This window comes from Sceloporus occidentalis, unplaced genomic scaffold (genome assembly GCF_023333645.1).
Source record: "Sceloporus occidentalis isolate IW3139 unplaced genomic scaffold, rSceOcc1.0.p SCAF_2, whole genome shotgun sequence".
NCBI lineage: Eukaryota > Metazoa > Chordata > Lepidosauria > Squamata > Phrynosomatidae > Sceloporus > Sceloporus occidentalis.
The window spans coordinates 245,167,686-245,180,438 of record NW_028316982.1 but is presented as its reverse complement, the minus strand read 5'-3'; the positions used below and the strand labels follow the sequence as shown (position 1 = coordinate 245,180,438).

The window sequence follows — 12,753 nt, the reverse complement described above, 5'->3', positions numbered from 1 at the left end:
GTGTCCAGTTCTGGGCACCACAATTCAAAAAGGACATTGAGAAACTGGAGTGTGTCCAAAGGAGGGCAACTAAAATGGTGAAGTATCTGGAAACCATGCCCTATGAGGAACGAATTAGGTAGCTGGGGATGTTTAGCCTGGAGAAAGGAAGGTTAAGAGGTGATATGATAGCCCTGTTTAAACATTTGAAGGGATGTCTTACTGAGGAGGGAGAAAGCTTGTTTTCTGCTGCTCCAGAGAACAGGACCCAGAGCAATGGATGCAAACTGCAGGAAAAGATTCCAACTCAACATTAGCAGGAACTTCCTGACAGTAAGGGCTGTTCAACAGTGGAATACACTCCCTCAGAGTGTGGTGGAGTCTCCTTCCTTGGAGGTCTTTAAGCAGAGGCTGGATGGCCATCTGTCTGGGATGCTTTGATTGTGAGTTCCTGCATGGCAGGGGGTTGGACTGGATGGCCCTTGGGGTCTCTTCCAACTCTATGATTTTATGAACAGTTGCATTCTACTTGGTTTAAAAAGAAACGAGTTAGGAGAACTTTCCTCGGAAAGGGTTCATGCTCATGTGGAAATCTAAAGTAGAAGGGCAAAAAGTGCCAGCTTCAGGCTGCATTGGGGTATGCTCCCAAACCTTCCAGAAGCTGCGCAGAGAGCACTCCAATCTGGAAAAGTTGGCACAAAAATGAGCAGCAATAAACTGCTCCTGCTGGCAGCAGGGCTTGGGACTGCAGCAGCAGCCCGCTTCAGAAGCAGCCTCAAGGAATCACCGCAGTCCCGGCACAATCACGGCTGGTGTGGTCCCAGCGCAGTCTTTTTCGTTAGTCTGCTTCAGGCCTAGGTAATTCTTTGATTTTTAGACATTAGGAAAGTTCACACATAGTAATAAGCCATAGCTTAGTGTTAAAAGACTGAGTCGCAACAATCCTTGGAACCTCCTCCTTTTCCCCTCAGAACATCCATGAGACAATCTGAATTTTTCACTTTTGTTTTGAACTAAGCATATCTTAATTTAAAGATATCCCAAAATGACCAGAAATCTCTGCTTTTGTCTAATTGTTGCAGTGGGTATAGGCCACATGGGATGAAGAGGAAATGAAAATGGCTCTGAAAGCCTCTCTGGTTGCCCACTCCTGGGTTTCAACAATTCCACATTTAGGCTTTACTTAGTGCCAATAAGAGTCAAAGTCATTTAGTGGTTTGTGCAACTATTTTCATTGAGACATGAAGTTCACTAATAAAGCAATCCCATTCAGATCTACTCAAATGTAAGTTTCATGGTGTTTAATTAGGCTTAATATGAGGTACACATGTACAGACTTTCACCCTAATGACCACATAATTTGTACCTCTAGAACACCTCACAATTTTTTTCCCTCAAAGGCTTGTAATGCTCATTTTTGCAATGCTGGTACTTCAGACAAGCAAGGTACATAAGAAAATAAAAGGCCAAAACAAGGCTTCAGAAACGTTCATTTTATATGTATATGTATATATATATAAAAAGATCTTTACAATTTGACATGACCCTTTCACGTTTGTTGAATAAAATAGCTCACTTGGTGATCCTGTTAAAAATCTATCTGGGTATATGAAATCATTTTCCTGAGCTAAATAAAACAGGGCAAGTAAATACATTAATTGTAGCAGCAGACAGAAAACAGATTTACATTTTAACATGGCCAACAAAACAAAATGACAATGAAAAAACCCCATATTCTGAAATATCAAGGCATAATAGCTCTTATTAGGAATGTGCATTCAATCTTTTTTGTAAGAAGTTACATTCAGCCACTGTCAGACATAACAATGATGATGTACAAAGAGTCAATTAGAAGAGCATAGTTCCACATTGTCCCTTGTTGTAAGGTTCCAATCAAATCTCCAAGACAATTGTTATTACTTTTAAAAATTACAGAACAGAGCCATTATAGGATTGTAAGAAGTCTTTAGTCACATCTTTACTTTCAGAATATTTAATCCAATATTCATCTGGGATGCTTACATCCATTGCAATGATAAACCAAAAAAAAAATAAAAATCAAATCATTCTGAAGCTATTGTACATTTTCAATTAATGTTACAACTAAGTCCAGGTATTACACATACACTTGTCTCTCTGGTTCTTCCTGGGACTTAACATACATATTAGTAATTTTTTAAAAAGTTTTGTAATAAAAAAGAGAACAAAAATCCTGGCACATTTATCAATGCTCTAACATTTTATGGTAATAAAACAAATTCTCTGTTTTAAAATGCCAAAGTAAAGTTTAATTTCAAACTCCTTAAATAACCATGTCAAATATACAGCATGAGATACTTGTTCCTCATGGAAGAAGCAAGACCTATTCCTTCTCCAGTTACTTTGCGTTATGAAGGTTTCATTGAGAAATGAGATAAATTTCTTAAATTATCAATGAAATAGAATATTCTTAGTCTGTTCAGGTAATTTACAAATCTAGAATCCAAAAATGTTGGAACTGAGAAGAATACAAAATACATAACTTCTATAAGTTGCAATAATGCTTAAATAAAAATAAAACTATAGCTATAAACCAAATTCTTCCCAATAGGGAGTTTAAAATCCAAACCTGCTTCCACAGAGGTACATATTACTGTAATGTAAGCTTCTCATCAGAAGCAAAACTTACTTGCCTTCTTGATTCTAGTACCAACATCATATTCTATTAATTTATTCTAGCCAGGAAGGCAACAGTTAGGATGACTTTCTTTAATTAGATGTGCAAAAAACTTAGAAACTGAACATAGGTAAAATTAGTGTACAGAATCAGTTGCATTTTTAATAAACAGAAATAAGAAACAAAAAAATAGCATATCAAACATAATTTTGCTTTTGCTGCACTTTCTTCCAATGCAAAACTAGCAAAATTTCAAAGCACACTGAAGACTATGAAAATATGTCCACTGGCTCAAATGGACTTTTAATCACATTTTCTATATATAGTATTAGCTGCTTGATAGCAAGTTCTTCCAAGAGTGCCTGGCCTCTCTGTCCCCACCGGCCATTTCTGGTGGATCAGCACTGTCAGCAAGACACCTGAGCAAATTAAGTGACATGATATGATGAGTTGAAGAAAGCCTCTCTGACACCATGGCTTTGTTCTGTGCAAACTATGCTACCACTCCCGAGTCTCTCCATTCCGTTGTTTTAAAAAGACAGATATTAGTATTTTCTTTCAACCAGAAAAGAAGTGAGGCAAGAAGTCACTTTTCACTAGAGACCCAGTCAATCCCGAGATTGATAGAAGAGGATATAACCAGACTCTGAATTCTTTGAGATGTCTGATGTCAACCCGTAGAATTCTTCAATAGCTTGTGCATCTATTTTCTGGAACAAAATGGAAGGGTATGACTTCCAAGGAAATCTGAAATAAATTCTTAAGCTTTGCAATAAAATTTAGATAACTGAGCGACGAATGTGAAAAAAAGAAGATACACTACTAAAAAAAAAAGTGCATGGAAGTCTGCAACAGTCTGACACAGCTCCATAACGATCTCATTAGAGCAGAGTTTGTTTGTAAACATTTCTATTGTTTTAGAGGTTATCTAAAATGGAGCATTAGCATTCACCATGAAGGCTCCTTTTCTGCAATTGTGGGGAGGGAATTCTTCATGTGGATCTGGCCCTTCCTTTGTGCTTCATTGTGAATCACCATTACCACCCAAAGTTGGGTGGGCCAATCCCATCTTCCCAGAGATGGTATGACAAAACTCCAAATACTGCTAGTGGCTAAAAAAACCCAAGACCTCCACCAACCAGCTTGGGAAGGATTCTTGCCCCACAATTGCAGAAATCATAGAATCATAGAGTTGTAAGAGACCGCAAGGGCCATCCAGTCCAACCCCCTGCCATGCAGGAAATCTCAGTCAAAGCATCCCTGACAGATGGCCATCCAGACTCTGTATAAAAAAAAGAGAACATTCACTGTGAGTGAGTACCAATAGTTCATTTTCCTGCAGTGTAGGGAGGCAATCCTTCATGGTGGGACCTACACAAGTGATTACCTCACCATTTGGGCAGGCAACAAAGACTCAGAGAGGGAACCTTTTCTGGAATGTTTTATTGCTCCTGGCCACTAGAAGGCTCCTCAGCACTGGAGAGCTGCATTTTACTAGGTTAGTGAATGTTTTCATGCCTTTTGTTGTTGAGTTTAACTGGCCTGACATTTTGGGCTAATGGAGTCACTGCTGCTTCCACATACTCACCCACTTCCACTGAATCCACAGCCTGCAAGCTATGAGGGAGAACGAGTCACACGACTCCCAGGGAAGGTCCTAACCATTAATAAGCAGGGGAAGGAGGAAAGTGAAAGCATCTGCCACACATGGGCACACTTGAAGTTGTGCCAGTCAGTTCCTTCACACAGCCTGCTCCAGAACATGACACTACACTACCCTCTACTGCTGCTTCAGCAGCACCTACAAACCCAACATCAGAGCCTCAGAAAGAACTGGCTGATTTGAACCTTCTGTGTACCCTGATGGTGTTTGCTCAGACACAGTAAATTACAGATTCTTCATATGAGGACTTAACTGCATTCATTCCCCATGACACCTGGCATGACCATACTCATAAGGGTGGTAAAGGCTGGGATAAATAATGGTTCTACAACCAATAAAAGAAAAAAAATGGAACTGAGGTTGATCATACTCATTAGGATAGTAAAACCTCAGGTAATAATGATGTTCAGCCAGTGATTCTATTCCAATCTTAGACTTTAGCCAGAGTGCTAAATACCCTGTCCTGATCCAAGGTGAGGCAAGATGGAACTGGGAAGGTGTGACTTGCCCTCTCATAGGGTGATATGGTTCACTGTCAGGTTGAAGCCCTTTCTGTGACATATGAGGGAGGAGCAAGAACCAGAACAAAAGAGTGCCTCCCACACTGCAGAAAATCTAAGGAAAACAGAACAGGTGCTATAAAATAACTGAAATCTAGTAAATCTAGAATCCTTACCTCTACAATGTCATCATCAAAAAGCAACCAAAAATCATGACTCTTCACAATTGCAATATAGTGTCCTCTGTTAGGTCCACTGTGAAGAAGAAAACAATTTTTATACTAAAGTTTAACTTTAGGTGCACTTTCTTCTTACCATTATTAATGTTGCAAACAACATTGATAATGTCCTCTACTTATTTTCTCTTTAAAAGTAAAGCTACACTCATTTGACTCTGTCAATAAGTATTTTTTGTTTTTAAGACACTTTATGATTCTGAGAAATAAGATCTGTATTCTTTGATGACTTAGGAGAGCCAGTCTGTGTGGATGAGGCATCTCCTCATTATACTCCCAATATTCATTGCTATTGTTAAATGCCATCAAATAAACTTCAACTTATGGCGACCCTATGAATGAAAGACCTCCAAGTCACCCCTGCTCAGATCTTACAAACTCAAGGTTTCATTGATTAAGTCTATCCATCTGCAATGCAGTCTTCCTCTTTTCCTACTGTCTTCTACCTTACCAAGCATTACTGCCTTTTCTAGTGAGTTGTATCAATTTAATCATATTAGCTTCTAGGTAGAGTTCATTCTTGATTTGCTCTTGGACCCATTTATCTGTCTTTTCCTCCTCCTGCTCTGTCTAAGATGGACAGTTTTTAGCAGCAGCAACACTGGGAAGATGGTGGAGGAGGGCTAGAAAAACAAAATTTTAGTATTAGGTTGCACCAGCTTGTTTGAATAAACACTGCAATAAAGCTTGAGTTGGGAAAGAATGGTTATTCTACTCTAGCTGATCCTACTCTAAGTATACATGTCTGTCTATAAAAGACAAGGTAAACAGTAACTGCCTCCAGAATCCTTCAATAACTGTGTGCGAACAACAAAACAGAGAGAAAAGGGTAAAGCAGACAATCTTGCCTCACTCTCTATTCCCAGATCTGGATATTAAAATGGAAATCCTAGGAAAAGTGGAGGCTTGTGAAAGAAAAAAAACTCCCTGGATGCATTTTGGAAAAGAAGTAGTCTCTAGAACAGGGGTAGGCAACCTGTGGCCCGCGGGCTGGATGCGGCCCGGCGAGGCCTTGGGACTGGCCCAGCCCGGTCCTGCCGCCGAGGCCTTTGGCTTCTCGCGCACAGGGCAATTGTCTATAGAAGCCTCAGAAACATGCATTTCTATTAACATTTTTTAAAAAATCAGCAAATTTTTTCGCGTGTTCTCCACTTTTTTTAAAAAAGTGTCCATCATTTGAAAATTTTGTCCTACATTTGTCCCGGTTTATTTATTTATTTAAAGTTTTTTTTTAAATATTTAATTATTTATTTTTTGGCTTCGGCCTCCCAGTTGTCTGAGGGACAGCAACCCGGCCCCCGGCTCAAAAAGGTTGCCTACCCCTGCTCTAGAAGTTCAAAATCTTTTTGTTTTTTTTACAGATGGATCACCTGACCTGGTTCTTTCATTTCACGTTAGCTTTGGATAAAGAGTTTGCTGAAACACACTAAACTGCTCTTATTTTCTGTAGTGTAGGAACCTATCCCTAATCTTTCTATGGCCCGAAACAGATGAGCAGGAAAGAACAGGCTTCTTAAGGCAGCCCAAAACCAGCCCAAAAAAGGAGCGCTGAAAAAATATTCCTTGTCACTGGCCGGCTGCGGGACTGCAGCATCCAGTCGCCATAGTCCCAGGTTGATCAGCACTAGAGCGCCCAGAGGCCACTCCAAGCCTCTGGTCTGCTTTGCCTCTATATTATTTCTGCCTCTGATACCAAATTTTCTGTTAAAGAAGAAATACCCAGGAACATATCTGCTTGTTAACAGATATAGCTGTATTTTCTAGTCTGCCAACAACAGTACAGTTACCCCTCCATATCAACATATTTTTTATCCATGGATTCAAGCATCCTATTCCAAAAAACAAATCTTGATGTTGCCATTTTATATAATGGGTGCCATTTTACTATGCCATTGAATCTAATGAGACTTGAGCATCCATGGATTCTGCTATTCACAGGTGGTCCTGGAACCAAACTCCAGTGGATACCAAAGGTTCACTGTAATGGGTCACACCATATTTTATTACCTTCCACAATGAACCACCACAGCCACAAGATCATACATTCTGTCAGGATTAGTGGCATCTCCTGATGTATTAAACAGCCGAAGTTCTAAGGGAAATACTACCCTGTAAGAAAGTTTTGTATATCGATGTAGCTGATCCATATATTTAAATCTCTTCAGATGGAGAGCCAGAATCATGGGCAGTTTTTTCACTTTCATTCTGAAATGATAATAATAATAATAATAATAATAATAATAATTTATTTATATCCCGCCTCGCTACAAAATGCAATCGGGGCGGCTTGCAAGGTTAAAATATACAGTCCGAACCCTCAACCCACCCACCACTTAAAATACAATTAAACAATGTGGAATTTAAAACATAAAACATACTTAAAAACAATTCGATAAACTGTGGTGAAGTCAGAGGTCAGAAATTAGATTTTCCTTCTGATGGCTGGAGAACTATTCAGGAAAGGCCTGAAGGAAGAGATCTGTCTTTATAGCTTTTTTTAAAGCTGTTTAGAGTGGTAATATGATGTATCTCGTCTGGCAGGCCATTCCACAATCTGGGGGCGATGGCTAAAAACGTCCTCTGGGAGGTTGTAGACAGCCTTGTTTAACAAGGCTGTAACAGTTTTTCCCCCGAGGATCTAAGTGTGCGGGGAGGATTATATGGAAGGAGGCAGTCCTGAAGATAGGTTGGACCCAAGCCATTTAGGTCTTTAAAGGTAATAACCAACACCTTGTACTGGGCCCAGAAACTGATGGGCAGCCAGTGGAGTGATCTTAAGATTGGTGTTATATGGTCTCTTCTGGATGTACCAGAGACCAATCTGGCTGCCATGTTCTGAACTAACTGAAGTTTCCGGACCAAGCACAAGGGTAGCCCCATGTAGAGTGTATTGCAGAAATCAAGGCGTGAGGTTACCAGTGCATGTACTACAGTCTCAAAGTCCCTGAAACAAAATGAAGCTCATCAACACACTGATTTCCAAGATTTCATGACATCTCAGGTGTGCTTTTTTGAAGAGAATGTACAACCACTAAACATGATTAAAATGAATCCCAACATCGAGACACTTTCTCAACAATTAAGACTACCAACCACTGAAGACTATGTATACAATAAAACCACGATTACTGTAGCTGCACCTTCCAACATAATGTTCAAATAATGACCCATGATTTATGCATAGCAGATTACAAACTATTTAAAATATTGATTAAAAAGCAGCTGGATGGTTTAGTATATAGCTGTTGGAAAAGGAACACCCAAAATACTCCAATGCCCATGGGACTGTTTCCAAATTATGCTAAAATGAAAATAGGATCGGAGTGCATAAAAAACAACAATCCCTGCACAATATAAATATCTTTGATACTGAACCAACTGAACCATGATTGCCTGCAATACAAATCAGTCCTCTATAGCTGTTAATTTGTAGCAATTCATCTGAAAGCAATGTAGCGAAACTATGTAATATCCTCATGGAATGGATCACACACTTTCACTGAGATGTAGAGTGGTCTGTGCACTAGATCAAAATATAACATAACAGAGGTACCGTATGGAATCTCTTAACCACTATAAAGATCTGATGAAATGGAATTTCTTGTTTAATACAGTGAGTTGTTTATTTAATATAGTGTAAATTTATTTAAATGTATCACTCTGTGAAGAGTGTAAACAGGAAAAAACACCTCAAAATACCAATACTTTCAAAACACTAATTGACAGTAGATTAAGGCTAAACAACGGTACTATTTCTTGAAATTATTTACATTACTTAAAAGCAGATATGTGAAAACCATGGCTCTTAAATTGTTTTTGAACTAAAATTCCCATAATCCCTTACCACTTGCTTTGCTGATTGTGGTTGATGAGAGTTGTGGCCTAACAATATCTGGACAGTCACAAGTTGCTTGCCCCCAATCATAGTTTTATAAACTATTCTAAGTGTGTTTTGATTCCTTTTCATTCTCCTGTTCTTTTCTCCTCCATTCCACTTTTTTTGGTGGTGCTACTCATACAACCCAGATGAGCTCTTGGGGACAACCACTTTCATTTCCCATCAACTGTAGCCCAAGAAGCTAGAAATTTTCATATCATAGTGCAGATCTAGGGTCACTAGAGACAGAGTTGGAGAATATTCCATTCAGAGAGAGTGCTAGTTTCTGTTCAGGAACATCAAGTAACATTCCACAAATGGCCTTCATTAATTTGCCACAATTCAGTTGTATTCATAACTTGGATATAGAAGAGTAAGAAATTCTATTCAGCTCAATAGCTCATATTAGTTTCAAACATAGATCATCATCATGGACATTTTTTCAAAAGTACATCTATAAAATCATATCCATCAAAATGTTACTATAGATGATCTGTAAACAAAACACTGTTCTGTGATTATTTGCCCAAGTGGATTCCTTGTGTTTTCAGTTAGGAGATAAAAGCTAAAAATAATTATTTGTTTTATCTATGAGGCAAAGCAGCATGAAAAACCTGATGGGAAGTGCTCTCTGGGGCACTACCTGGTCAGGAGCATAAAATTAAATGATCTGTGTTGTCTATTTTAATTTAACAACAACAAAGAGGTACACTGCTAATGTGATGGAAAGAAAAAGAAAAAAGGAGTTAGGTATTCTAAAAAGTGACACAATTTGTGTGGGTAGTATCCAAAGTATTTATCTGCTATTTAAAATTCACAAAACAAACCAAGTAGCATAAAAATTGTAGCAGACATAAAAACATGAAATATGTAAAATGAGGACTAAGGTTCTGTGTTCTCTAGGAAATAATAATCAGTCTCTATAATCACAAAAAGCCTGGAAGAACAAAGCCTGTGTTGAGAGACTTAAATGTTCTGTGTTACCCTTTAATATAGTTTTCAAGCAGAATGTTCTGTGATTCCACTCCAATATAGTTTTCGGCCAGACGTGTTTTGACCAATGGTATTCCTCAGTGGCTGCAATTTCTATATAATTATCTCTAAAAATATGTTGAATAATCAGAGTACAAGGAAATCACCAACTTCTCTCCTGTATTTCACAGTCTGATAACTTAGGTGCTTTACAGACCACCCAAAAGCGCCCTCATTTGCTGCACGAAGCAGCCGCAGCGGCCAAACCACACGGCTACTCCGCGCAACAAAAAGAAGCCGCAAAAAGCGGCTTCTTTTTGTGGTGCGGTAATGATGCCGCAAGGCGCCAATGGCGCACTTGTGGCATCATTACTGCACCGAGACGTGTGGACGCTAAGCATCCACTACGTCAAAATGGCGGCGCCCATGTAGAATGGGTGCTGCCATTTTGTACGTGCTCGGCACGTAGTAGGGTTAGGGGCGTCTGGAAAAGATGCCTCTTTCTAACCCTAGTATGTGCCGAGCACCTACTTTTTGCCCGTGCAGAACGGGCCTTGGTTTCTTTTGTGAATTTTCAATACTTTGGATAATATCCACGCAGATTGTGTCTGTTTTATAGTTAGCTGAGCAAAAAGCTGAAGCACTGTATGAAAATACAGTTGTCCTTCCATATTCGCTAGGGTTAGGGGAACAAGACCCCCGTGAATATGGAAAACCACAAATAACAAAAACACTGTTTTTACCTGAGAGGACACCTCTCTAGGAATCTCTAGGTCCTCCGGGGCAACTCTGTGGTCAATGTCCAACATACACTGACCATAGAATGGCACTAGAATAGCTACAAATGGTCTTTCAGTGCAACTTTTAGTTAAAGTTGACCACAGAGTTGCACTGGAGGACCTAGACAGTCCTAGAGAGAACATATTAATGAAATCTGTGAATAATCAAATCCGCAAATATGGAGGGATGGCTGTATACTCTAGTAAAAGGCTTTTCTTAAAGCAGTGTGAGTACCCTGGAAATAATGTTGATGAAAATATAATAGCATCCTAAAAGAAGGAAGAATAATGTATTTTGATTGATTCCCCTATGTAATAGTGAAACCTTATTCCACAAAACTGATGAAAGTGTCAATATTCTTAGAAATTACTATGCTTACCTTGTCTTTTGAATGCTATAACAACATCTCATTATTTTGTCCAGTCACTCAAAAATGGGAATATGAATTGTATATGTGATTGAACATTAAGTATTGTGGTAACATCTGGAACTTTAGCCAATTATTTTTAAAACAAAATACAATAGGGAAGGCAGCAGGAGTGAGGATAGTTATGGATGGATTAGAATACTACATGATCATAAAATGTTAGGGCTATGGACCACTGAATGGCAGGAGTCAAACTTTTAAATAAATAATTCCACTAAACTTCAAGCATGCTAGATAATAAAGGCAGTATATTTATTGAGCTTGTTATCAAAACTGCACCTTCAAAATATGACAGAAAATGAAACATTTAGATAAACTGCTAACAAAGTCTAAAATCTACAATATGTACCTTTTGTGTGCTTCCTGTTTACTGCGACACTCTTCGCAATAATATTTATATTCGCTGCACAGAGTTTCTGTATTGCTGAAACCCCTAAGACAGAAGAACATACATCAAAATGCAAGACAGACTTCAGCTAAAGAACTAATTATACCAATAGCTTAACAACCATATAGCATAATGATATTTAGTGGTACAGATTCAATTATTAGTGAATATGCACAGTTCAATGAAATGCAAACACCAGATATTCCCCAAACCTGCATAAAGTAGTCCAGTAAGACATAACCTATTTCATCTCAAGATGACCTTTATAGTTACTTATGTAGGAAGACAGAACCAGCAGTCAGGTCTCTTTCATACCTTAAACAGTGTGTAATTGAAGTATTTTGCTCCACATCAACAGAAAGATCTAAGAAATCTTCATCTTTGCTGCTTATCTGGAAATTAAAAATTTATTTATTATTATTTATTTAAAAAGAAATGCTGGAATTATTCTTTTGCCCCATACAACATTTTTTAATACACGATCTCAAGAATTATTTTTTATAACATAGTTTTTTGTGGGTTTTTCAGGGGCATGTGTATATGTTCTAGAAGAGTTTATTCCTGACGTTTCGCCAGCATCTGTTGCTGGCATCTTCAGAGAATGCTGGCATGGAGAATGCTGTGTGACCCTGGGTAGGAAGGAGTGATTTCCATGTTAATCTGTGTATTGTTTTGTTGTTGATGGCAAGGCCTCAGTGTGGGAGGATATGCAAAGAGGATTGGTGTTTGTTTAGTGATCAGTCTGTTTAAAAAAATCCCTGACCCTGTGTGGTTTTTCATTTGCATTTGCTGAGTCCTGATTTTTCTGTTTTTCAGGACTGGTAGCCATACTTTGTTCACTATAAAGATTTCTTCTTTCCTGTTGAAGTTGTCCAGGTGTTTGTGTATTTCAATGGCTTCCTTGTGCATTCTGACCCAATAGCTGTTGGCACATATCGACTTTACATATTTTTAACAACATTTTTAACATCAGGTTTTCAGCAGTATTTTTCTGTCAATCTATGTAGTAAGCTGCTTTTGGTCTGATATCAGGAGAAAAGCAGAATATAAAAAAAAATTGCAATCAAGGCAACTGATCTTGAAACGCCCTTAACAAGCTGTGCTGCAGCTGGAGGAAAATGGAATGACAATTGCCGTCTCCTTATCTGCCAATACTGAATAATTACAAAGCCTGTATACCCAAAGCAAAAAGAGAGGTAAAAGTGACTCATCCCTGCGATTTCTCAAGTCACAGAGTCACAGAGAGAACATGCTGACTGCACTGGCTCCCACAAT

General features: G+C 38.6%; 1 protein-coding gene across 1 annotated transcript in view; it reads right to left on the bottom strand.

Annotated features, from left to right (window-relative positions):
- Window positions 1-1,260: 1,260 nt before the first annotated feature.
- Window positions 1,261-12,753, bottom strand: part of LOC149319918 (ubiquitin carboxyl-terminal hydrolase 12-like) — a 41,130-nt gene continuing 29,637 nt past the window's right edge. Inside the window, exons 5-9 of the mRNA XM_089512586.1 lie at window positions 11,794-11,870; window positions 11,440-11,523; window positions 7,042-7,239; window positions 4,975-5,053; window positions 1,261-3,345 (exon numbers count right to left, since the gene is read on the bottom strand). Of these exons, the coding sequence (XP_089368712.1) occupies window positions 3,244-3,345; window positions 4,975-5,053; window positions 7,042-7,239; window positions 11,440-11,523; window positions 11,794-11,870 (540 nt within the window). The 3' untranslated portion in view covers window positions 1,261-3,243. The remainder of the gene's footprint in view (window positions 3,346-4,974; window positions 5,054-7,041; window positions 7,240-11,439; window positions 11,524-11,793; window positions 11,871-12,753) is intronic.